Below are 26,395 nucleotides of genomic sequence, written 5' to 3'. Positions count from 1 at the left end.
CTCCCTGTCCTGCCCTCTGAAGTGGTTGCTCAAGCCAGGCTTTCCTAGCTCACCTAATCTGGGTCTGCAGTGGAGCACAAGGTGCAACTCCCCGCAGAGCACAGCGAGGCTTGCGAAGCTCCGAAATAACCCCCACGCCTCCACCCAAAGCGAGCTGCAAGAAAATCTGCTCGGGAAGAAGGGGGGAAAAAAAAAAAAAAAAAAAGAGAGAGAGAAAAAAAAGGCACATGTAACACCTCAGGCGGCCATGGCGGCTCGCACTGTAGCACGGCAGCCGGCTCGGCGCCAGCCCAGCCCCAGCTACGGGCCCGGGGAGCTGGGCGCTGCAGGCCAGGCCGGGCCGGGCCGGGCCGGGCCATCCCACCCGGGCTGCGGGCGGGAGGAGGCAGGGCAGCGGCTGCCCCGGCGGCGCGGCTGGGCGATGGCGGAGGGGGGGAAAGCTCAGGAGGGGCAGGAGAAGGAAAACAACAAAGAGCCATGTGACGAGCGGCGGGGAGCGGCGGCCGCGCTCCCCCCGGCGCCTTGGCGGGGAGGCTGGCGACACCGCCCTGCCCCTCCCGCGGCCGGCGCTGCCTGCTCATTTGCCTAGCTTCCCCCCTCCATCCCCCACAGCTGCCTGGATGTGTTGGGGTTTTTCTGGGGGTGTGGGGGGAGGCCAAGCTGTTGTTTGTTCCTCTTAAAAATCCTTTTTTCCTCTGCGTTCGGCTACTCGCCATCTTTTAGTATTTATAAAAGCAAGCGAGCGGGAACTGCGGCTGGGGGAAGGGAGGAAGGCGAGGGGCGGGCGGCGTTATTTATAGGCACCCAGGGCTTCGCCTGCATTATGCGAGCTGCCTTTGTCCTCCCCGCCCGGCCAGCCACCCCCCCGGCCGGCCTGGAGCGCCGCCAGCCCCGCCGCCTCCCCCTGCTGCAGGGCGCTCCCCGGCGCGGCCATGTTGTGCGCAGCAGCCGGGGGGAGAAAAAAGCTGCCAGGCGCCGGCTCCCTCCTCGGCTTCGCCTTCCACAACCTCTCACAAAACGGTGGGGGAAGGGGGTGGGGGCGGGAAAGGGGAGAGAGAGGAGGGAAAAAAGGCAAAAAAAAGGCCATTTCTCTCCAGTGATCGCGACGCGAAGCGCCGCCAAGGCAGTGGGGGAGAGCCCGCCTCGCCGCCGCCCCAGCCCTGAGGAGAACGCGGCGCCGAAGGAGAAGCCATGATGGCGGCTATCCTCACACAACATGGAGCGCGACCGGGAGCGCCCTTCCCGCCGCCAGCCGCCCCTCCCGGCGCCCGGGACACGGTGCTTCCGCAGACTTTCACATAATAAAACCACCAGACTTCGTCGGGGAGGCCATTTCGTTGGCTGGGTGGCTGCACTAAAGCACAACTGCTGTGAATATCAACTGCGTCACGGCTCTCCAACTGTAAAACTCAGGCTGCAAAGGGTCCCTCACTTGGAAGGAAACTCCCTCATTTCGGATTTACTTCCAGACCTCCTTTTTCCCCCCTCTCTCCAAGTCACTGCCTCTCGGTATGAAGGATTTTACAGTGCTGCTTAGTGAGACATCCGCCATTAAGACACCGTCTTGAAAACCAGCCCCCCCCCCCCATTTTGTTGCTTTTTGTTTGTCGAGCTTCTCTAATTAGACGGATAAAACATGTAAGGGATCCCTACCACCACAACCGCCTTTTCGCCTTTTTTTAAACTCAACCTCAGTAACATCTTACTGTTTGCAGGCACATTTTTCTTTTTTGTGCGTTCTATTTAACAGCCACGTAACGCCTGCAATGGATTCACAGCGTCTCTCCGCAAAAAAAAAAAAAAAACTGGGCTGCGGACGACCAAGCGCTTTGTGCAGAAAAAAAAAAGAAATCCCTCCCTGAAAAATAGACGTTTCAGAGACTCTGATAGATACATCTGAGGAGAAGGAGATCGCCACCGCTCCTACAGACGACCATTAGGATCTTTCCACCCAGGACAATAACATTAGCCGCACAGGCCTGGTCTATATGTTTCTCTGCAAGGGCAAAAGGGTTTACTTACCCGCGCACCATAGTTGAATGCAGCTCTGAAGGTGAAGTTGTTACGCTTTTTAAAAATAACGGCTATAAATATATATGATCTGTATCACCACTTCTCTCGTAAGTTTGCAAGTCAAAGCGGATCTTGTTAAGATAGTTATGGATCTTTGTATGGCAGTGGTCTAGCATTAAAAAAAAAAGGAAAAAAAAATCTATAGAAAAAGTTGTCCGGCTATGTTGACTGACCGTACGCAGCGAGGACTCCTACTCGAGGCTTAAATCTACCTTCCTGTGGCAGATTTACTCTGTACATAAAAAGGACGTTCAGTGTTTTTCCACGGAGAACGCAGACACTGAAAATGTTCTAAAGAGTTTCAGGCTGCACGTTAGTGTGAAAACACCTGGTTAACATTTACTAGTTGCAAACAACTTTTAAGCATCTCTTAGCTAGATATTTTGCTTTATAAGTAAAATATTTCAAAAAGCATAAATTGGTTTAGATGAACAGACAAAAAACGTAAGACATGCAAATGAAGGCTTAGCAATAAGGACCACTTCAGTAACATTAACAAGAAAACTACACTTAGCAAGGACAGAACGGATTGGGTACTTACAATGTAAGAGGAAAGAAAGAGAAAAAGCTTAGCATAGTAAAATTGCCTTTTTTGCCAGAATTCACTATTCCTATGCCTATATTTAAAACATTACCTTATAAGCATCAAAGGAGTTAATAAAAAGGCCAGGAATCAAGTGTTTAATACAGGAAATACTCGCTAAAATTTATTGAGTCATCAGAGAGCTCGATTAAGCTTAAAACCCCCCAAAACAAAAAAAAAATAGCAAAAATAATGTATTTACTTTTTTTTGGCATTCGAAATTGTTAACTGCTGACATAGGGCGTGCCATGACCTAGTTACACAAGACAAAGATGGATCCCGAATCATAAGGGAAAAAAAAAATCCGCAATTTTTTTGGTTTGGGTTTTGGTTTTGATTTTTTTTTTTTTTTTAAATCTTCCTTCTTCATTGAGTCCTCTAGCATGGTGCCAGACATTAACACCACCCCGAGCGCTCCCCGCAAGCGGACAGTGTGGATTCACATGGCGGATCCCCTTTTGGAACAAAGGAAAAGCCCAGTTGGCCATTTCGCTCCATTGCAGAAAAATGGCTGCCTGGTCTGTTGGCCTCTCCTTAGCTGTCTGCTGAAGGATGTTTTTACACCGCCGTCTAATAACTCAAGCCCCATGGAAGCTGCTCGCCCATTGGCTGCGGCCGCCCCGCTGCCTTTAACCAGCCAATGGCCCGGCCGCGGCCGAGCTGCCGCGGCCCCGCGGCCCCAGCGCAGCCGCGCCATCGCTCCCGCCGCGCTCCGCCCGGCTCCGCGCCCCGGCCAGCGGCGGGGGGACCGCGCCGCCCGGCCTTTAATACCTAAAACAAAATGGAAGCTCCCCGCTGATTGGTTGCCGCCGGCCCCGGACCTTTAATAAGCAAAACTGCTTCCCCCCCTCCTCCGGCTCTGTGTCGCCGAACGGCAGCACCCCACCCCCCTCTCCGCCAGTTCCCCCCCCCCTCCCGCCGCAGTAGCAGGGCGGCGGGCTCCGTGCTCTGCCCGCGGCCGCCGGGTCCGGGCTCGCTGAAGTCTTCCCCTTAACCCCCCCCACCCCTCCCAAAAAAAAAACTTGTCCCACCTATAGGTCCATCTTGTTTAGAAACAGTTTACGCTAAGGTAAATGCAGCGGGCAGATTCCACTCGCCCCCCCGCATGCCGTTAACCCCGGGGCGGGGAGGAAAAAAAAATAAACCCACCCCGGCGGCGGCCCATGCGGCGGCGCTCGGCGGCGGCGGGGCGGCGGCGGGCGGCCGCGGGCCGGGGGCTGCGCGGCGCGGCCGCCGTGAATGTGCAGGCGGCGGAGGGCGGTTAGGCGTTCGCGGCGCTCGCAGCGGTGTATTGTGGGAGGCCGCCGCCGCCAGCAGCGAGCACACACAATATGTGGTGGCTCGCGAAAACGGGAGGCAGGAGCCTGGCGGCCAGCCCGCGCCGGTAACCGGCCCCATGTGAGACGGGAGCTCGCCTTTCGCCGCCCGGAGACGATCGGCCGCCGAGCGCGATGTCTTTCCGAGAGATCAAGGCGGGGGAGAAAGCCAAGCACCCTGAAGATCATGGCAAAAAGCAGAGTTCAAGTGAGATTGGGTCTTTTTTTTTTTTTTCCCCTTCTTTTTTCCTCCTCCTTTCCTCCTCCTCCTCCCTCTCTGCCTCTTGTCTGGCTGGGGTGGAGGGGGGACCCGGCTGGCAATTCCCCCATTTTAGGGCTCGCTTCGCGGTGGATTTCCTCCCTGCCTGGGTGTGTAGAGCGGGCGGCTCGTTTGAAAAAAAAAAAACAACGAAGAGGTCTTTGTTGAATATTTTTTTTAACTTTACGGTTTTCCGTGTGGGTTTTTTGGGTTTTTGTTTTTTTTTTTTAATTTTCCCCTTCCCCCTTCTTCCCCCCTCCCCGTCCAGGTTGGATCAACGGAATGGAGAACAGCACGCAAGCCAGCACTTCTGTCGAGAAAAGGAATCACCATTGGAGAAGTTACAAGTTGATTATTGACCCGGCTCTGAAAAAAGGACAGCACAAACTCTACCGTTACGATGGGCAACATTTCAGCATGCCTGTGAGTCGGGGGGGTGGGTTTCCCCCATTGTGTTGTGTGTGTCCCCCCCCTCCGCCTCCCTGTTACCGGCGTTTTGGGGGCTAGGGGTCCCTCCGGGTCGTGGTAATCCCCGGCGTAGCACATGTGTGCGGGAGGGGGGTCTGGGGGGGACACAGACAGCCACCAAAGTTACCGCCACCTGACACTGTATTCAACTGTCAGGAGCCTGAGACGGAGCCCAAACCTGCGGCTTTATTCCTGTGTTTCCAATCTGTGTGCGTTTCCCAGCAGTATTGCAATTTGACACGTGTGTGTATGTGTGCGTGTGTGTGCTTTCCCCTTCCCTTGAGACAGCCTGTGCTTCCTTGGGATTTATTTTTTCTTGTATTCGTGTCTTAAATTTCAAACCCTGTTATTGCTGGTTTTGTGCTTTTTCTCCTCCTCCTCCTCCTCCCAGAACTCGGGAATCGCTCCTGTGGATTGTGTCAGGGATCCCAGAATAGGGCGAATATGGACCAAAACTAAGGAGTTGGAGCTGTCTGTCCCCAAATTCAAGGTACCGCCCCCGACTTTTGGGCTTAGCTCTGTGTTCTTGTTTATCTGGGAGTGAAGCTTCAGTTCCATGTAGTTTAATGGACTGTTTAAATGACAGTCGCATTCCTGCTAACGTTATTATTATTTGGCAAACTGTTTAACAATGATCCTCTTCTACAAAGATAGCAAGAAATCAATGCACCTGTCTAATGAGATCACTTGAAGGTTTTGGAACTGTGTCCTGGGGGCTTCTTGGGTGCGGGGCGGCGGAGGGGGGCTCTCTGCTGACAGCACGGCTCAAAATGCATATTTGTAGCCCAGAAAGGAGCCGGTTTCAATGAATGGCTGCAGCGGCAGAAGCTGGGCTGGGCTCCGGGGCTCATCCCAGAGCCTTGGAGGCAGTTTTCTTTCCCCAAAGTTTGCAGGCTGCTTTAACCCTCTCCCTCCCGTGCCATCCTTATGCCCTTCCCCAGGCTTGTTAAAACGCTGACGATTATTTTTATCGCCCCCCGCCCCATGCCTGTTTCCAGATTGACGAGTTTTACGTGGGGCCAGTGCCTCCCAAGCAGGTCACCTTTGCCAAGCTGAACGACAACATCCGTGAAAACTTTTTGACCGACATGTGCAAGAAATATGGCGAAGTGGAAGAGGTGGAGATCCTCTACAACCCCAAGAACAAGAAGCACCTGGGCATCGCCAAAGTCATCTTTGCCACCGTCAAGGGTGCCCGGGAGGCCGTCCAGCACCTTCACAACACCTCCGTCATGGGCAACATCATCCACGTGGAGCTGGATACGAAAGGTGAGGGGGCACGTTTTGGCCTCAGGCGTTTGTGGCGTGCAGTGCCCCTGCCTGTCCCTCTCCTAAAACGAGAGGGGGGCCTGGCCATTAGACACAACGAGGGGAGTGCTCCTGTCCCCCGGTGAGCGGGTCTGGGTTCTGGGGCCTTTGCAAGTCACGTGGAGCCAAATGTGTTGTCTGTTGCTAGGAGACAGCCCTGTAATTTGCAAAATGCTGCCATCCTGCCCGTCCCCTGCCTGTACCCTGCTCTCTGCCCTCGGAGGCCTCCCGTGCCCCCCATCTCCGTGTCCCAGACTGGCCCCACTCGGCCACCTCCTGGAGCTGCTGGACCCCACTGCACCTCGGCTTTTGCAGACTTGGGGGTTTTTGGGCAAACCTTGGGGTTCCTGGGACCCGGATCGCTGGATTCTGGTGGTGGCAGCGGGGCTGGGTGCTGTCCTCTGCGTGCCTGGCATTTCACTGACACTTAGCTGCAAACTCGAGGCTGGCAGCAAAAGAGTGCACACGCAGCACTTGTCGGTGTGTGTGCGAGTGTGTAAGTGTGAGACTGTCTCTTAAAGCGACAGGAGCCCCGAGTCGTGGAGGTGCCCGGCCCTGGGGAGCCCAATAAGGTTTCTGGAAGTATGAAAGCATTGCATTTCACCGCTTTGTCTTTTTCTGTTTCCTCCAAGCGCGTTAGTGAAGGGCTTTGCTAAAATGTGCCCGAATTTTAGAAAATGTCTATAGCTGAGGAGGTGTAGATCAGTTGCCGCTTGTACTTCTTCATTCCAAACAAGGCGTTTCTACTTTAAAACTGACTTACCACGCTCTTTCTTGGGACAAGGACGTTGTTAACACCATTTTCTTAAAAATTCTGATATTTTTCTTCATTGAAAGGTTTCAACAATTTAGTGCACAACGTATAGAGCAGTTGGTGTGCCACATGTGGTAAGAGGGTATAGTAGGATGTTTATTGATGTTACTGATCACCGTTAGAAGAAGAACCACAGTAGTAGTATAATATTTTCTATTGTGAGCTAAGCTTGACCTTACATATGTATACCTTGAAATTCCAGTATCACTAATTTTTACAGACAGGCTCCTTCCCTTGCTAACTTTGAAATTTGAAGGTAAAAATTACATTAAGAATAAATTAACCGTTTGTAGATTTTAATAATGTAAGCTAAAGCAGGCTCGTAAGCAGTGGACGTCTTAATGAGAGGCATTTTAAACAAACTGATTGTACTACATTCCTCCTTGTTCTCCTCCGTTTATAAACTACTCTGCAAGTCTTGAACAGGCAGCTGTTGAGGAAAGTTAGCTGTGCATCAGGGAAACGAGGGGTATTTATGCTTCTGTTTCTTGGGAGAAAACATTGGAGTCTTAGTTTCAAATTGCATTCTTGTTTTGTTTGCCAGCTCTATGCTTATAGTGTTGGGGTTTTTTTCCACAGTTGCATTTCTTTCATTCTAAAAGAGTAAGGCTGTCAGTGTGCTATAAGCTGTCAAAATCAAGTAAAAACGTTATTCCTAAAATAGCATTAGCAGGTTAGGACATTCTATATGTATAGTTTTCAACATTTCTTTCTAGTATTCAGCTTTTCAAGAGAATGAAACATTGGTTGACTTGATTTTCATAGTCTAGCAAAATAAATATTAGGAGCAAAAGTGTCGTTTTATCTGTCTGGCCAGAGCACAGGGCTGGTAATCTGGAACTAATAAATCCAGTTTCCTCATCCTAAGACAGTCTAGTTTAAAGCAACTTTTCTGCCCTAGTTTATCTAACTACAGAATGGACACACTTAATAGTTGCTTGTCCTTAGAGAAATAGATAGGAATCGTTTCACATTCATAAACCTCTTTGAAAATGAAATTGTAACTTTTACTGCATAATATTTGGGATATGGGGATAATTATGAAACTTTCTAACAGTTACTTTGTATTTATTTAAAAACAAGTTTTAAAGAAAGCCTAACACTTCCATATCGACCGTGTTGTAGTCTTTTTGGTGGAGCAGTGTGTGTTAATATTTCAAGCATCTCTTCAAGCTCTTGTCTTGAAGAGATCTATTTTGTCATGACTTGAGCTGAACTAGAACAGTTGACATGGTTGAGGATGTGGCTCAAGACTTTGTGACATGAGATTTGATAACCAAATAACCTCATCTGCAGTATTTATTCAGGATAAATGAGTCTGTTCCAGTACACAGAATCAGTGTTTTGCTTTCAAATTGCATGGAGTGATTCACAGGGCGTTTGGAGTTTGATTCTGCAGGACTTCCTCATGAAAATAGTCCTGTTTCAGGGGAGATCTTGCCTGAATTAGTTTTCTGGGCTCAGGTGCTGGGTCTGTCCGTTTTTCTAAGTATTCATCTTTCAGAGCACAATTCAGGCAGTTGCGGGGCGTGATTCTGTTGCCCTTGAAGCTGGTAACGGATTTCTTACAGACTGCGAAATAAGTGGGATTGGGTTTTTGTAGTAATGAAAAACCCAATGTTAAGAAACTGTGTCTTTGTAGAAATTAGGAATGAAAAGACAGTAACAATATATGGGACAGTTTGCTTCTCTGGCTTTTATTCTTTGAAGGATGCCACTGAGCACACCTTAAACTAGGGGGGAGAAAAAAAAAAGGATTCGTCTGTGTCTTTTTGGAAAAGCAGCATTAACGGTTTTGTCCTCAGCATTCCCATGCATCGTGTCTGCAGTAATAACAGCCAGTTTCCACTAGCAAGGTGTGTTGGGAGAGCTTTCTGAAGTGGCTCTGGGTGTTGGCAGAGGCTTGTCCCTTGGGTGAGAGTTTCACTTCTCAATTCTGCAAGCTATTTGCTTGGCACTTTGGAGAGGAGGGAAACTGCTGCTCTCCAGAAAGCATGGTAAAGAGCAGAGCTGCCCAACAGGCTGAGAAGAGGAAAAAGGATTTAGAAACCTCCTTGCGTTGGCTGGAGAAGGGAATGTCTGACTTCACTTGCCCAGCAGATTATTTAAAAATGATCCCTACAAGCCTCAGAGGCGATACCTGCTCCTCTGCCGCATGGATGCAGCAGGCTGGGAGCGGTGGCAGGGTTGTGCGGGTGTCAAGAATATGTATTTTTACATAGGCTTTGTTATTGCTGTTTAATCAACTCTTCCATTGTGGTCTGCGCAGGTGAAACCCGCATGCGATTCTACGAACTGCTCGTTAATGGTCTTTACACTCCTCAGACCCTTCCCGTAGGCACCGAACAGGATGTATCACCAACTGTGAATGAAACTCTCCAGGTATGTTTGCTTGGCTTTTTTTTTTAAGAATAACTTTCTAGAAAATTCTGAAGAAATGCATCATTAGCGTTAGTGTTTTAACACTTTTAATTTAGTTTCTTTTTTGTGTGTCTTGCCATAGTTTCAACGGATGTTACTAATTCACATTTAAATATAACTTGCTCGTAACTGCCATAGCAAATGTAACTCTGTGCGAACGCAGTGCATGTGGCTAATCTGTATGCCGGTGTCTGCATAGTGTGGTAAGTGCTTTTTGTCTTCCAGAATGAAAGATACCTACAGAACCGACAGTGTGTGCCCTATTAACATTAGAAATTCCTGCAGTTAAGAGAACTGGATCAGATCTGTCCCTGAGATGAGATTATTCCCTTGAAGTCAGGGGGAATGATTTACAGTGGTACATTTGGCCTAGCGTCTGCAGTATGTAATCCTTAGTGCGTACGCTCTTCAGACTTGCTTAAAAGCTAAAAGAGGGAAGGTGTCAAGTCTTGAATAGTGGCATCAATTTTTCCAGAATCTTGATTAGTCACCGGAATCAGTTGTTAGTAAAAGCAGGGGACAGAATTCCTGAGGGCTTCCAGGGGTCCCTCAATATTTAGGGGATAATTCTCTAAATGGCCTTGTACAGTTACTTGCTCCCCCATGAACCCCACTGGGATGGGGGGACAAGGGGGAAGTGAAGCCTGTTTTTGTGAAGTCATCAGCCCCCTTGGCTTGTCTAAATTTACTTTGGCTCCTGATTGTGGCTTAGGAACCCACTTTAAGGCATCAAATTGGAAAGAGATTTTTCAGAGTGTTTCTTTCTTCTCTGTACTTCTCTGCACTCTTACGACTTCTTTAAATGCCATAATTTAATTAATTCTGTGATCGGATGTTTTCAGGACAAGTAAGAGCTGTACATGGAATGTGAAAATCCCATTGATCTGAAAAAATAAAATTCTTCTCTTCTCCCACCAACCACCCCAACAGCAACAAGGCAAAAGCCCAGTATCCTCTTAAGAAAATCAGAGCCTCTTAGAGGCTGATTCTTCCGTACTTCCCAGCAAGGTGTTCTTAAAGGCAGGAGGGAGGCAAGTGATGATTTTGCTGGGAATCCAGTATGAGCAGGGCCTATCTTTTAATTTCTGCTGGTTACATCATACCTCAAATAAAGATGGTCAGATTTGTTCTTACTCCTTTTTCGGGGTTAACAGCAAAACACGTAATTGATGGTATCCCTCAAAGTAGTCCCTGCTGTAATTATCTTTAAGATTGTTTCTCTAGCTGTTGTGTTCATGTATTATATTATTATTCTGAATTTATTTTTTTCCCCCAGTTACCACCAAAATTATTGCTTTGTGGGTAATTTTAACTGTTTGCATCATGTTCTTGTCACTAGAATCTGCCAACAAGCTCCTTTGCTTGTTGTAGCTTAGTAAAATACTGACATTTGCTTTCCGCCCTCATGCAGAGCAGCAGAGACCTGACAGTTCTGCAAGCCACAATCCCTGCCTCCAGGCCAAATCCCCAAACCCCACTAAAAAATAATCTGCTTCACGTCTGCATCAAAGGTGCAGAGATGTGGATTGTAGCAGGAGGCACATGGCTGGTTCTTGACCCTCTCTGTGGGTTTTAGAACAGTTGAGGAAGAAGCTTCTCTGATTGTCCATGTGGTCATGGTCTCTAGGGTCACAGCAAGAGCAAGTCCACACTATTGAGTGGGTGAGATGTATGCGAGTGTAGCAGGCAGGTGAGAGCTCAGCTTGGGTTTGATGGTGCTGGCATGCTATAAACAGGTTGTTTTAAGGGTCTCTTTACCTACGAGTGCTTGGGAGAGTAGCAGCCAGCTTGTGCTCTCACCAGTTAGCTATCCTGGTGTGCTTTTGGGGAGTTGGAGCTCAGTCCTGCCTCTTTTGCTACCAGGAGGATTCTCACTGAGCTCTTGCTTTGCATTATGGCAAATTGATTCTGGTGCTGATGATTAGCGTGGTACTGTTATGACTCAGCAGAGTCTGAGTTGGAGCAGGGCTGCTCCTAGAAACCCCCTAAATGTGCCTGTGAAGGGAGTTGCAGAGCCAATTACTTGGCTGCACTGTAGTCTTGTAGGGTTTCAGTTTCAAATGCCATCATTTGGTAGTGCTCTACCTGAGCATTTGTCTTTGGGAATGGGTTTAAAATGTGTTTTTAGGAGCTGAGAACTTCTTGTGCTTTTTGTACCTGTGGCCTTCTCCCTTCTTGTTACAGATGAACGTTTGGTAGAGAGGGTGGTGGGTCAGCTCCCTCGGCTGAACCAACACAAAGTCCTGCTGCACGGGTTTGGCTGCAGGCTGGCAGTTTGCTGAATTGTATGTTTTGATTTGTTCGCCAAAAAAATTAAATTGATAATTTAATATCTCAGAATGTTCTTAATTTTCTTTCCTATTTGTGATTTAGACAAGCCTTACGTAGCTGATGGAAGTTGAAACTCGTTTAGCTAAAAGCATTGTGCAAGTCTCCTGTTCACCTGATGCTTTTGGGTGTAGCTTATAAGGAATACTGTTTTTTCTGCTTTCTTCTTCCTCCTCTTATAAACATGTCCCTCTTTGCTTGCCTTTTTCTTTTAAATCAAAGTGAACTGTTAATAATGGTTAATGGTTTGTGTTTTCAGGGATGCTGTAACCTATTCTTATTTTTTTGCAATGGAAATCAGTGTGAACTCCTGGGTATTCAGCTCCTCAATGGATCAGACAAATATGTTTTTAAAAAGTGTGTGTTTAGGTGCTTTTCTATCTTCTGTCTTTATAGTTGACGGATTCCCTGAAGCGCCTGAAAGACAGTAACCTTTCTTCTGCGGGATCTTCTGTTACCCCAAACAGTAGCACGCCGTTTTCCCATGACACAGCCTATTCCAGCTGTCGGCAAGATACCCCAAACTCGTACAGCCAATTTACCCCACAGTCCCAAGGAACACCTCACACCCCACGGTTAGGGACACCATTTTCCCAGGATTCCACCTATTCTAGTCGTCAGACAACACCTGTGTACCATTTTGGGCAGGACAGTGGGTACAAACCCAGGAGACATGAAACAAAATTCACAGATGCCTACAACCGTCGACCGGGACATCACTATGTTCATAACTCAGCAGGTGTTTACCGAGGGACGGAGCATCAGTTTAGTACGTACAAATCCCATCAGCAGGAGCCAGTTCAGTTCTCTCACACTCCTCCCCTGAGCCACTCTAGTTCTTCGAGCTACAAATCTGCCTTCTCTCCCTACCAAGCACCAGCTGTATTTCCCCAATCTGATGAACAGCCGTTTCCCCAAACTTCCAGGGAACCAGAGTACCGAAGGCCTGCGCCACCTCCCACCGAGATGGTTGTGGAAAGCAGCGCTGCCACTAACATCGATTTTGTCCCGGTGAAGGAGAAACAGGAGGAGCCTCCGCCCTTGCCCGATTCAAACTCTGTTCCTGAACCGAGCACAGCATCCTTCTCTCAGACTCCAGAGAGAAGCGAGACCCCCGGCACCCCCACCATGGAGTCGGAAATGCAGCATAACAGTTTAGACTCAAGGATTGAGATGCTCTTAAAAGAGCAGAGAACAAAGTTACCCTTTCTTAACGAGCATGACTCGGATAATGAGGTCCGAATGGAAGGTAGCCCTATCTCCTCTTCTTCTTCCCAGCTCTCTCCCATCCCAATGTACGGTTCGAACTCTCAGCCCGGTTACAGAGGTCAGACGCCTTCGTCGCGCCCTTCCAGCACAGGTCTGGAGGACATTAGCCCAACGCCGTTACCTGACTCTGACGATGACGAGCCCATCCCTGGGACGGCTTCTCTGAGTCAGAATTCCCGGGGGACGTCAGAGGCCAGCATGACTCCCATTGATCAGCTGAGCAGGACCTCCAAAATTGAGACCTCGGAGGCTAAAGAAATGGTGCCTGGTGACCAGACTCCAACATCAGAAAAAATGGACGAGGTAAGTGAGCTGGAACTGAGTTACGAAGCTTCATGCGTATCCCCAGAGCTGGACAGGGCAGGGAATCGCTCTTTTCTTTTAATGTTGTTAGAGTGTAGGGTTTTTGGTGTCTTTTTCTTTTACTCAAGGCAGCTGGAAATGAGTTAGTCATGACACAAAGTGATGGTCTTAATCAACTTGCCAGTCTCCAGCTTTCCCTGTTTATAATAGCAGCCTGCTGCAATTTATAGCTTCAGGAGAGCTCAAGGACTGCACAAGCCACGGAAGTTTGGCCAGTGCTCATGCTGTGTGAATGTCCTGAGTGTCGACAGACACTTAAGCCACTAGAGGAGTTAATCGAGCACTTTCTGCCATTGCTTTGGTCCCTGCGCGTGGGTGTGTATGTATGCACACACTAGCTTAACGGGGCTTTCGTGTTATGCTGAAGTATTGAATGTATACTTTGTTTGATAGCTCTCCAGCTATTTATGCCATCTGGTTTGAACGGGAGACAGTTGCTGGGTTTTAATACTCGCTTTGCTCAGTTGCAAGGGGGAGGTAGTTGGCTTGTGGGGGATGTGCTCCACTGAGTCTTCCAATAATAGAGCGGAGCTTGCAGCCTCTGCTGGGGCATCTGTGGCTGAAGGGACAGCGAGAGCTTAACGGTGTGGAATGGTGCCAGCAGACAGAGAAATTACGTTGCATGGCGTGTCTGTTTGGGAGGTCTCTTGAAACAAATGTGAGTATCGCTGCAGTGGATGTGTCGGTCCTATTCTGCTGTGTCAAAGAATGGTCAAAATACAGATCTTTGCCAGACCCTTTCTCCTCAGTGTTTACCATAGTCACGAAAGCAAATGAAAGTGCTGTCCCTGGTGTGCAAGAACTCTGCAGTAAGGGGACCTCAACCATCCAAGCAGGCTGGTCTTGTGTAAATGTCCTGAGTGTGGCAGAATAATTTACTCGTGAAGGTTTGCTGGGGTTAAGCTGGCAGAATGGATTTCCCTCCACTGGTCTGCAGTCGTGAGGTTTTTCACCCAAGAAGTGTCTGCATTTCAGGAGAGGGGGAGCTGCTCCTGTAGGTATAGGCTTTGCAGAGTGCTTAACTGGAGGAGATGTACTGCAGCAGTAACATAGTGCAGGTCTCAGTGCTAAATAGAAAAAAAAGTAACTGTAGTGGATATTTTGTTTTTCTACATGCCTTTCCAAACCTGCTTGTCCTTGCAGTTGCCAGTTTAGCCTTTGAAACAATTCAGCTGCTTGAGGTCTCATTCATCATGTGGGCTGGCCCAGGCTCCTCTCTTGGGAGGCAAGTCCCTGGCTGGTGGGACCTGTTGATGTATTAATTAGGAATGGAGTTTTGATTCCTTGAGCTCGGTCTGGCAAGCTTAAGAGGGGATACTCTTAGTTTGTCTAAAAAAATGAGGAAGTCATCCCTCATCTCCTTGCCATTCTGGGCTTGTATCTGCTGTCCTTACTTTCATGGAAGTGGTTTGCAGCCAATTCTGAGCATGTTTAGAAAGATGGATGAATGCCAGCGTGGTATGTGGGGTCAGGCACTTTCTGCAGCTGAGATCAGTGTTGGGGGACTGGCTGGGATGTTGTATTTGTAGGTGGTGATATGGGGCAGCGGCATGCTGATGTCGAAGCCCATGTTAAGTCTTTGTCTCCCCTTAATGAGATGCTGGTGTCAGAAGTTCACCTCAATGGTTCTGTGATACAAAATGATATAAATGCCTCGATCCTCTGCAGAAGTCAGAAAGGTGGTTGCAGGGTCTCCATGCAGGTCATTGCTGCCTTAATTGTCTCTTCCCCCCAAAAAAGTTTTATGTTGTTTGCTGGAGCTGTTTATTCATCCCTCCTCTTGGTTACAAATCACACTAAGCTATTCTGGCATGTTTGAAAAGTTGCCTGTGCCTTTCATTGCTCCTTCTGATGCACAAAAAACGATCTCCATGTGTTTTTGGTTCCTTCCTCTGCCCTTCTTCCCCCTCCCCGTTTTTTTTTGCTTTAGAAAAAGGCTCTCCTGGCTTCCCTCTCTTTTGCTGAAGGAGCAGAGCTGAACAGTGACTTAACATAGGCTGAAATTTGAGCTGCAGCTTTCCAACTGAGTTAGAGAGGGGCATTGAGCCTGTCTAAGGGCTGGAAAGCTGAACCTCTGGCTTCAGCCTATTGTGATACCACTATTCAACTTTCAGTCCTTCAGAGAATCCTCCAGCAAAACAGAGGGAAGGCAGACCCAAATATTTCTAGTGGCTGTGTGGCGTGGGGAGCAGAGGAGAAACGATATATTAGCATAGGGAGGGCTCATTAAGTATCATAAGGAAGCAATAAAGGGCAGACAGTTTGAACTTCTTCTTTACTTCATATTTGGCTCTTCAAGGGTCAGAGCAGCCCCAGGCCAGCTCTCTTTGGGCGGGTGCTCTAGCTGGGAAAATCTCAGGATTCATAAGGGTGCCAACAAAGTTGCAGGGAAGTTTTTCCCAAGACAGTAGGTGCTTTTCAAGGACCTATTCCTCTTTTCCATCAAAACAAGCACGATTTTTGTCAATGATTGCTAATACGGTAACATTTGTTCTATAGGTGAAGCGCTGTCAAATCGTCAGGCAAGTTAACCACCCCAGACTTGCCATAAGTAAAGGAGGTACAGCCAAGCCCCAGCAATTGCTCTGATTTATCATGCAAGACCCCGGAGTTTGATTTCAAGATCCGGTATGATACTCCTACGCCAGAGCTTGGCAGGGAGTTTGGGTGTGGGAGAGGAAGGGCTGTGCATCTGTCTGCAACACCTAACTCCGACTAATCTCAGAGCAGTGATTATGGTCTGCAGAGAAAGTCCTGCTAAGCTTAGCCGAGGGACGAGCACTGAGAGGTGGAACAGAGCAGGATGTGGGCAGTACGAGGTAAGAGGAGAAAAGGGATCCTTTACAAGCAGTGCAACCTGCCAGCCAGGAAGACAAGGCAGAGAGGGCTTTTTCAAGAAACTAGAAGATGGCAAGGAAAGAAAACAGATGAGCTGCATTGTTATTTTAGGAAATTTTTTGAGGGTAGCAATGTACAAACTTTCCTTCCTATGTTGCTGAGAGATAACAAGGAAAGAATTGTAATAATTTCTTTCTCACAGGATCTTTGCTATTTCAGAAGTGTAAAGGTTAAGTAAGTACAATTTGGCGTTTTGACATCCCATTTGAGCCAGGTCTTGGTTTTGTTTGGCTTGTTACAGGAAGAGGCCCTGGCTGTGCACGCTGGAGAGGGTGACAGGATTATAACACGTCACTGTGTTGTATATTGATGATACCTTTCATGTTTCAGCTTATGAACATTTTAGTTTGTGTACGTAACTAGTGGAAGACCGTATGCTGGACAATGGTATTTTTCCAGTTTTCTAAGTAAGTACTTTAAAAAGTACTTTTTAATTGAGGGATCAACAGACTCCTGTCTTCCTGGTAGTTTGGCTAAGTACCTAGTTACTGTGGTGGGAGGGGTATCTTAAAAATGTCAAAGATAATCATAAAAATAACGAACTTGAAACATGAATGAGATGAGAGCAGTTCTCACGGCTGCTTGCTGTGAATTTTAGCAAATGGTTTGGGGAGCAAACTGGAAGTCGCACGGTGCACAGCAGCCCTAGAGACCCTGAAAGCCACTGCTGTCACCAGCACCCCTCAGTGTCTCAGAGGCTGTTGTGAATGTTTTTAATGCTATGCTGGATGCCGAGGTGCCTCTTACGGGACAGCATCGACAAGCTGTGTGTGTGCAGCAGATGATCTTGCAGTTTTCCAGGGAGAATTTCTGAGCTGCGCTTACACACAGATGAGGTGGGTCAGGCTCAGCCCTACAATGAGCTCTGCTGAAGTCCCTGAGGTTACATCTGGGCTGAATTTGCACTTCGCATTGAAGTATCTTCGGGTTCTTGTGTGGTCGCAGCCAGAACTGGAAGAAATTTATGTTGAAGTGTCACATTGTCCCTCTGGAGCGTTAGCAGGATGTGATGACATTCTCCACAAGTCACTGCATCGTGTCTTGTGCCACTCCATGCTGCTGCATCCTCATCCAGACAGGGCTGTGTTTTAGTAGCAGGTAAATGATTCCCCTTTCCTACAGAGCCAAGTTCAACCTCTAGTTGTCATGAGTGTCTGTGAGAGAAGGCAGTGCCCCGATGCTGTCCAGGCAGCAAGAGGAGTTGCAGGGGGTTTCTCCGCCAGCAGTACCTGCAGCAGTTGTCCCAGGAGCGGTCGATGCCCCTTGGAGCGGTGCTGTGCAGGAGCGAGTCAGTCTCTGCCAGCAGAAGGATGCTCTCTCCTCTTGTACCCTGCTCCCATCCGTAGGTCGTGCGGGGTCGGAGGCAGCACTGCGTTCCTGGGACGTTGGCAGCGGGTTAGATGGAGCCTCCTAAAGATGAACCCAAACACATTCTACCTAAGGGATTTTTCTGGGCTGGAGAGTGCAGAAGTGATTTATTCAAGGTAAATGCACATTAAGGCTTAGAGGGTAGAGTCTTAAGAGCCAGGAAATTTGATACCTTGGTTTCCACAGTAACTGTGTAAGAGCCCTTATGTCCATAAGTAGCTGGTATGTATGTATAATATATATGGGTACACCTGGGATCCAATTTACAGCTAGAGTGGGATTCATCATTCTGGAAGGAGCCGGGGGGAGTAGATGTGGGGAATGGTTGCTCTGAATGTCTTTTTTTTTAATTGAAGAAGGGAGAAAAAACTTAGCGCTGTGATTTATGCCCAGTCCCATAAACACTTTTTCAAATTTTCCTGCCTCCTGAGCTCTTACAAATGCAATCATGCCTGACAGAACCGGTTCCTAATGGAAACTCAAAAAATAGGTATATGTTATGACCATGAATTTCCAGAAATGCAGCCAGCCAATGCCCAGGCAGCAAAGATTTGGATGACTGCTGTGGTTTTACATGTGAATTACACCCGCCGTGTTAAACCTGTGAAATTAAAATGAGAGTGAGCTGCTTAAACTGTGGGTTCAGTTCTGCCCTCCCTGACCTATGCACAGCAGCAGTGAGAAGCCACAGGGACTTCAGGGGATCTTGTGGAGTTTAAGCTTGTTCAGAAAAGAAAGGCAGCACACAAATCCCTCAAAAGGTGATTTAAATATGACACTACACTGAACCCTGTCGAGAGCTCAGAGGTCTGTTCAGCCTCCGCATCTGGAGGATGGAGCACACTGGGGCAGGACTGCAGCCCTACGTCGTCCTGGGGATGCTCGGGGCTGAGGGTCGGTTCCCATACAACCCGGCCAAGGTAAGGATGTCCTGGCTCCTGGAGCAGTGGAAATGCACGGTATTGTTACCTTACCTTTTTCTTCAGAGCTGATATTGGAAGACCACAGGCAGGGACTGCTTCCTTGTACGTCTGATTCATTTACCACACGACAACCCGCTGCTCCTACAAAAATTTACACGAAGTAGAGAAGCCTGTTTGTGTTTGCCAAGTTGTTTTTTCACTTTTGACTTTTTGTATTTGGCTCCAGTTTGATTCTTGCAGTGCTCGCAAGGCTGGTGGTTAGCAGAGCAGAGGGCTTGACCAGCCAAATGTGTTCAATATAGGAAGCAGCGAGAGGTAACAAGCCCAGTGTCAGTTTTTACAGTCACTTTTTTGGAGCAGAATTGCATAGGATTCACCCGGTGTTGCGCGTGATGCACCCCCTCACATGCGTATGCTCATGGGGGGGAGAAAATCTAAACTGAGAAATATTTGACTGTTTATGGTGTGGGTTTTTTGGATACCTAACAACTTCAGTAGAATGAGAGAACATGTCTCTTGTTGATAACAGAACTAGAAATGGTGAAATGCTCTGGAGTGTAACTGAAAAATAGAAAGCAGGCTGTGGTTGGGAGGCTGAGTGGTTCTTTCACTCTCTCATACCAGGCCAGGATTTTGAGGCTTTTGCATTTTGCATACCTAATAGAAATGACATTGCTATCCCTTTTTATAAATCACTGTTGCTGATTATACTCTTGCCACTAGCTCAGTTCGTTCTCTGTTTTGCCACCAGTGACGTTCTGTAAATTTTCAATTCCTGGTGGACTGGGTACGTATAATTGAATTGCTTGTTAATAGGTAGAGCACTACTTATTTTGTGTTTATGTAATTTACAGATGCTCTGCTGCACTGGAAACTTAGATGTGAATTACAATGTTTAACCATAGCATATAGCTTGTGGCGGAAAAATACTTGCAAGTCTGAGCTCTGCAGACCATTTACAGTTAGAGAGCCCTTGGCGTCTTCCTTTTGCTGCCTAAAGAGTTCTTCCTATTCTTTTCAACGCTCAGGTTTTAGGGACGATATTGAATGTTCGGATGTCATAAATGCAGGCTGGGAAGCCTCACATTGAAGCGACATGTTTTCCTCGCAGTTTCTCCAAGCCATTATTATTCTAGTTGCGTTTTGCATCTGATGGTTGTGAAAAGTGACCAAGGGAATGCAGACAACTCACTGGATGGCAGCGTGCATTGCAACATGCAGTGACACAGAGAAAATGTGCCAGTGTGTTAGGTAATCAGTAGAAATATTGAGAAAATAATTGCTGTTAACATATTGTGCTGGCAGCCGCCAGAACAGCACTAATTTCTGGGTCTGGTTTTGAAGAAGATGGAGCAGCCGCTGTGTTCTATATGTGTCTGTGTCTGACAGAGAGCAGTGAACAGACGAGTGCTTATTCAAATTTCTGCTGGCTGTTGCCTTTCCTGGAGTCCTCTAAATAGATGCAGTTCACCAGTAGAACGTTTTTTTTCCGTATGCATCAATCTTGAGTCCCATGACTTTGCCATCCCCCTTCTATTAACTTTAATTTTCAGTTTGGGTTACTTGTTTTGTACCTAGTGAAGATGGGGCAAAACTCAAAACGAAACCAGTGAGTTCGTTAACTCTGCGCATCAGGTACCTGCCCACGAGGACTCCTTTGACCCAGACATGTTACTGCTGTCTCAGGCTTTATTATGAAAGTGCAGTGCTTGCTTTTGGAAATGCCTGTTCATCAAGAGAAGAAGGTTGCTCAAATTTTTCAGCTCCTAAAAACAAAGTATTAAAAAAAAAGTTTTTAAAAAGTCTTTAAAAAGTTTTTTTATTTGCTTAGTGCTAAAATAAAGCCAGTGGCTGCTTTCCAGCAGTGCAGACAGGCCCGATGAGGTCAAGATGCATATAAAATAGCAAGAGAGCAAACTGGAGTTTCTCATTTCTCCCCAGGTTGGAATAGGTTCCCTCCTCCGGGCGTTGCAAAAGCGTTGCTTCAGGAGCAGTTTGAGTAAAGGAAGTTGTTCGCGGCTTGGGCTTCGGCAATCGCTCTTTGCATAGAGGGCACTGCGAGCGCTGCGCAGGCACGGCGCGGGGAGGAAACGAAACTGCTGCTTGAACTCCAAGCTGGCAGCAGTTCTTATGGTTTGGAGGTTTGGTTGCAAAAGGGTCAGACAGCTGTAGCAGAACTTCCAGTTTTCACTTGTTGGGACTTGGGTGTTTCAACTTAGGCACTTTTTAGTGGCATTTGGATTTGCTGGCTGCTCTCCACGTGTGTGCTTGGTGGAGTATGTGTTTGCGTGGAGTTGATAACTGCGCACTAAGTGCAATTTATCTCACACCTTTGACCAGCTCACCTGCATTTCGCCCAGTATCTCCCTCTCTCCGTATCAGGCGGTAAGTCAGGGAGATAGTTAGGAAAAAGGGTCTGGAAATGGTGGGGAGGAAAAGGAGTAGCAAAGATGGTCTCGCCAGGGTCCAGTCCTTCCCCTCTTTTCCCCCTGCCTGCACCTCCAAGCATTCAAGGTGGGATGTCCTCAGGCTCACCACTGCCCGGATTCCCTGTATCATTGAGTGCAATGGCATGGAGCCTTCGGAAGAAGAGCGCTGTGGGTGGTGCGGGTTGGGTGACGTGAAGGAAGGACTGTGTTTTGTTTTTCCTGGGGTTGAAACAGCCCTTTGCTGGCCTGGTCGAGGAATCGGATGTCTGCTGCTTTTGTGGGTGGTGTGGAGCAAGAGTCACTTTCTTATATCCATTTTTTTCCCCAAAAAGACCTGTATTTCACAGTGAGCAGTATGGTTTTGTGCTGATGTCCAAGTGGTGTGTCGTCCTCGCGCTGTGCTGGGTTAACATATGTTGCACATGTCAGGGAGACCTTCCCTCTGGAGCCTGGGGGAAGGATTGCAGAAGTAGGTAGCTTCTATCCAGGTTTCCCTTCTCCCAAAGGAGCTTGTTATTTCTGGTGCCTTGTGTGTCCCAGGCAAAACAAAATACACATATTTCAAGTGATAGCAGTGTTATTTGGTGGAAGCAGGAGCTGGTTTAGTGTTGGTGCATAGCTCTGGGAACAGTTTCCCAATTCAGTCCTTGTTGCTAAGCGGTTGCCAAACGTGGCATTTTGGTCAGCAGATGTGGCTGAGAGTTTCCAGTGCAGATAATTGAAATACTGTCTTTGAAGGATGCAGATAAATGTGAGCAACTGTTATCATGGTGCTACAAGAATTTTGCTATTGTCCAGGAAAAAAATTACTTGGAAAATATGAAAATCCTTAGTACCGCCTAAAATTATTCAAATTACAGGAAAACATAAAGGGCAATCTACTGGTTGAATATATGCCATGGAGATGGTGCAAAAGGATGCGTTTTGACAAGGGAATCTCAGTCAGTTTATTTGCTTGTTGATACAACGTCAGGTGGGATGTGTCTCCCAAATTACATCAGAAAAGTGGTAACAGCAGATGGTTTTGCAAACCTGAGGCGTATTCCAGGTCAGTGAGGAGCAGGAAGGAGGTTGGTCTGGGTTTGGGGGTGAAGGGCAGCCTGGCCCCAGCAGAGCCCTGATGGAGGGTGGAGACCTGATGCTGGGGTTGCTTTTAAATTCCCCGGGAGCCGGCATCATACAGGGAGTGCCCAGCCTGGCTGCAGGACACCAGAAGTAAGCTGTGATCCCCGCTGGGTTGGATGTTCAGACTTCGGCTTGAGGAAATCTTGTCGTGGCTCGCTGCTGGGATGCACGGGCCACCAAAGGGCTGTGGCACAAGGCTGCAGTCAGGGAAGTGCCTTTTGGCGTGGTTACTGTGGGTGCACGGTCCTTTGGGGGGACCCCGGGTGGCTCAGCTGGCTGGGTGTTGCTGTGGGGTCACGGAGAGGGGAGAAGAAGCAGACAAGGGAGACGTGAGGGGCGGCGCGGGTGGGTTTGCGCTGGGTTTTTTGGCGGTCAGCCACTGCGCAGTAGGTGCAGCTTCCGCATGGCCTCTGTCTTCGCTCTGAAGGGGTTTGTGTGGATCTACTTTCAATGTCCAAGCTGAAGAAAACCCGAGCTTTACATAGTACCGTGCCTTTAAAAAAAAACCCCACAAAAAAGAGAAGGGCAGTTCATAGTAGTCTCTAGACTTCTGAATTGGGATGGAGATGGTGTTACAATTAGATTTTATTGTTAAGTGAATTTGGGGCTAAATGTACAAACTGAGTTGTAAGAAGGATGATGATTGGACCCTTGTTATGACACCGTTTTTGCAGTATTTTTACTATTTTAACTGAGCTCTGGTATCAAGAGTATCGTGCAGCGTACTCTGTTCTAGCGAGGCACAGCCTTAGTATCCCATCCCGTAAGCGAGAGGTATTGCTTATGGTATGTGGTGTAAGAAGTACCGTGCAGCTCTGGTGCTTCAAAAGGTGCTGAGGCTAAAAAACTATTATGTGCAAACCACCAAGCCAAGTTCCTGCACAACTGCTAAAAAAATCAGAAATGCCCATGTCTTCCGGCTGGTCGCCTGAACCAGCGAGCAGTGCGTGGGGTGCGTGAGCAGAGCGCTGTGTTGAGCTGGTTTTGTGCCTTTCTCACAACTGTTTGACATAGCTCTTTAAATGAGTAACCCGCCTTTTCAAGGGTTCGTATGTAACTTCAAACTAATGAACCAATCTAATGGGAAAGGTGCTTTAAAAAATAAAATAAGAGCTGTGTGATCGAGGGTGGTTTGGATAGGTCTGCTCAAGTATGGGCTGTAGCGATGCTGTGCTGCCGCGTGCTTTCGCGCTCATCTTGATCTTTTTAGCAAAGCTCTTTAAAGCAAGTATTAAGGAAGTGAGTAAAATAAGTGTTGCCAACACGGGGAGGCCTGAAAGAGCCCGAGGGCTGGGGTGGTGGGTCTGAGGAGCAGGGCGCGGGTTGCCTGGCACTGGCTGCCGCTGAACGGCTCTGCCCGTGCGCACGCAGCCCTTCCTCTTGAGCGGTCGGTCATCTGCGGTACAGCTCGATGACGGCTTCGCTGCAAGAGAGAACAGAAGGAGACTTTGGACTAACTCATGAGTAAGCAAGGCAAAGGCACGTCCTTACCTTTCCTTGCTTGTCTGTGTTGTTGGGGGTTGTTTCCTCTCGGTTACCAAAGGACCTTCAGTGGGAGGTCAGAGCGGTTCGTGCTGTGCAAAAACCCCGTCAGCAGCAGTGCCGCGTGCGGTGGTGCTCCCCTCGGGTCCCTCTGCTACGCGCGACCGGCACGTTAGGACGTGATCTTCTTCAGTATTTGCTGGTGGACCTGTCTGCCACAAATGTCTAATCTGTTTTTAAACCCATCTGTGCTTCGGAGTCTTTGCTGTATCCTGTGGCAATGAGGCGCACAGCTCAGTTTTGCTGTAGGTGAAAAGTGTTGCCATGTGTTTGTTTTAAACCTCCTGCTTGCTAATTAGGGGACAGGTGAGGAAATCAGCATACTTTACCTCTTGTCTCTTTTTTGAATATTTTATGCCTGCACAAATGGCAGTGGGAATGCAGCCCAGCTGTGGGGTATTTCTACTCTGGAAATTTAGAACAGTTGCGGTTACACAATTTATTTTGCATATAGTGGGGATAGTTTAATAGCAAAAGTTTGGTGTCTTCTAGAAGGCCATGAGAAATGTCATGTCCTGCACAAAGATTATTTTTGTTAAGGGATCAGTCAACAGTTGGCAGCCACAAAGGTTATGTTTCCATCACCCGCGAGGAGTGGTATGGGGAAAACGTTGCCTTTCCCTCACTGAGCAGGTTTTGGAGAGGGACAAAGGTATTTCTGGCTGGATATTGCTTTAGGCTTTGTCTTAGAAAGAGGAGGATTTTTAATGTTTTAATGAATAAGTTACGTTCCTTAGCTGATGTGCTTGATTCTCTCCTCTCTGATGGCACTTAGTTAAATCAAAGTACAGCAAGAGAAGGAAAATCTAAGCAGGAGATAAAGCAGTGAAAAATTCAAGATGCCTCCAGAGAGAAGATCCGTAACAGAAGAGAAATGTTACCAAAGGGGAACTGTTTTTTGCTGGCCTCACCCTTACTTTTGAGGAAGAACATCTCTACTCAGCCTCGTTAGCTGCTTGAAACAGGCTTCTTGGAGCGAAGCATCTCCCGTGGTCCAGTTGGATTTTAATGCATCTACGGCACTTTGCTGGGAAGGGCTTGTTAGCTTGTGTAATGCTCAGAAAATGAGTAGAGCCTCTGCTAAGCTCATTAGGGTGCCAGTCATCGTTTGTGGTCGCTGCTGTGAAGGGCTCGCAGCCTGGCCACAGCAAGTTAGGGAGAAATTTTGGTCTTGGGAGCTTCTCGTTCCCCGGGGCCATTCTCTGCTGCGACGTCCCAGCAGGCCCGGAGCACTTTTACCACGTGCAGTGGGAGCTTCACCCAAAGTGGTTTTAAATGCTTTTTGTCAAGATCGGGTGGACTGGCTGAATGAAGGATCCTTGTCTTGTCTGCAGCAGTTTTGTCGGGAATTGCAGAAACACCGCAGGTGTCCTGTTCGTCCTGTCTTGGGATGATGGCAGTGGCTGTCTCCAGAGCAGAAGGCCACAAGTTTTCTTATTTGAAACCATGCTGTGTTGCCACCGTGACTGCAGTCAAGATGATAACAAGGCCCTAAAGACCTTATTAACAGTTTTCCATCTTTCACGCTTCCTTGTTTCTGCTCAGATAGTTGGTATTGGGGTGGAAGAGAGGTGCTGGGAGGAGAGTAGCGCTAAGTCTGTGTGAGCTCCCAGCCCAGCAGTGGAGGGCTCATGAAATCTCTGCAAAAGTGTTCAGGAAAGGGAAAGGTTCACTTAAAAATCAGGACTTTAACTCTTTCCCCTTTCTTGTTCCACACATTTTGGAGAGTAAAAGCTGTAGTTGTTTGGAAAGGGCTGTTCTGGGCTACCTCTGTCAGCTGTGGGCTACAGGCTCCTGGGTTTGCTTGCAGGTGCCAAAAACAGTTGGGCCTCTGCTTCCCAGCCACATGGACAGATCAGGAAGACACCCTCGAAATTCAGGGCAAGAATAGCTCAAGCTCTTGGAGAGTGGCAGGAGAAGCCAGGCCCATCATTTGGGATGCCTCTTGAGGAAGAAGGCAAGTGTCTGAACTGCTGCCTCAGGATATACTTAATGGCACCTGGGTCTGAGAGCAGATGGCAGCGAGCAGAAGAGCATTAAAAGATGATACTAATGAATGATCTAACAAAAGCTCTTCTTTTTTGCCTGTTGTCCTTCAAGACCTCGATTCCTTCATTGCTGCCCTCCCTCTTGAGGAGACTCAATGTTGCATAGGTTGCATTGCAGATGTCCAGGTCTTGCAAATGAAACTGCTGTTGCTACTAACACTGGAAACGCAGAGCGCACTGAACAGAGCACTGAAAATGCTGCCGTAACTGTAATAGCCACGTGATTTCAGGTACTCGAGGGTATAGTAGTAGTACATAAAAGAAGAATAATATCAAACTGGCCTAGTTCTGCTGATTAGAACTTGTTTAAATACAGTATGTGTACAACCTGTTCTTCAATAGACTGTATCAGCTGGGAAGCTAGACTGTTTTCCAAGCTTACCCGCTTTCTTACTGCTCTGTTGGTAGCGAGGGCTGAGTTCATGGCTTCATTTGACCTACAGTTTAAGTTTGAGGGTAAGCTCAGAGGATGCCATGTGAGCTCCTGCCTGGCACTGAACTGCAAAGTATCTGTGTACTCTGCACATGCAGTTACTGCACTTCTTTTTTTTTACTTATAGGTGACTCTGATCTAATGTTTCCAGTTCCCTTTATCTTTGATTGTAAAGTTCTTTCTGCGCTCTAGAAATGTGGATGCATTTCTGCACACCCGTGTGAAGAACAAAACTGAGTATTTCAGCATCATTTGGGAAATGAGTTCTCTGTACACAGTGTGATTTCTCCTGAACTCCTTGCTTTTCTTTGCATCTTTAGAGCGGGAGATGCTTCCTCAAGCTCTACATCTTTTGCGTTTGGACAGACCTTAGAATAAAATCTGTTGATAATAGCTGAGATGGTAGAAAGCGACAGAGAAACCCATT

At 47.8% G+C, this 26,395-nt stretch overlaps 1 protein-coding gene across 1 annotated transcript in view; it reads left to right on the top strand.

Annotated features, from left to right (window-relative positions):
- The first annotated feature begins 3,866 nt into the window (after nucleotides 1-3,866).
- The window catches only part of SETD1B (SET domain containing 1B, histone lysine methyltransferase), a 50,310-nt gene continuing 27,781 nt past the window's right edge, over nucleotides 3,867-26,395 (top strand). The window contains exons 1-6 of the mRNA XM_082007832.1: nucleotides 3,867-4,180; nucleotides 4,500-4,654; nucleotides 5,091-5,189; nucleotides 5,698-5,968; nucleotides 9,091-9,203; nucleotides 11,967-13,142. Coding sequence (XP_081863958.1) covers nucleotides 4,108-4,180; nucleotides 4,500-4,654; nucleotides 5,091-5,189; nucleotides 5,698-5,968; nucleotides 9,091-9,203; nucleotides 11,967-13,142 — 1,887 coding nt within the window. The 5' untranslated portion in view covers nucleotides 3,867-4,107. The remainder of the gene's footprint in view (nucleotides 4,181-4,499; nucleotides 4,655-5,090; nucleotides 5,190-5,697; nucleotides 5,969-9,090; nucleotides 9,204-11,966; nucleotides 13,143-26,395) is intronic.

The sequence above is a fragment of the Phaethon aethereus genome (assembly GCF_964289735.1).
Source record: "Phaethon aethereus genome assembly, chromosome: 17".
NCBI classification, from domain to species: domain Eukaryota; kingdom Metazoa; phylum Chordata; class Aves; order Phaethontiformes; family Phaethontidae; genus Phaethon; species Phaethon aethereus.
This window is presented reverse-complemented; position numbering and strand designations above follow the sequence as displayed.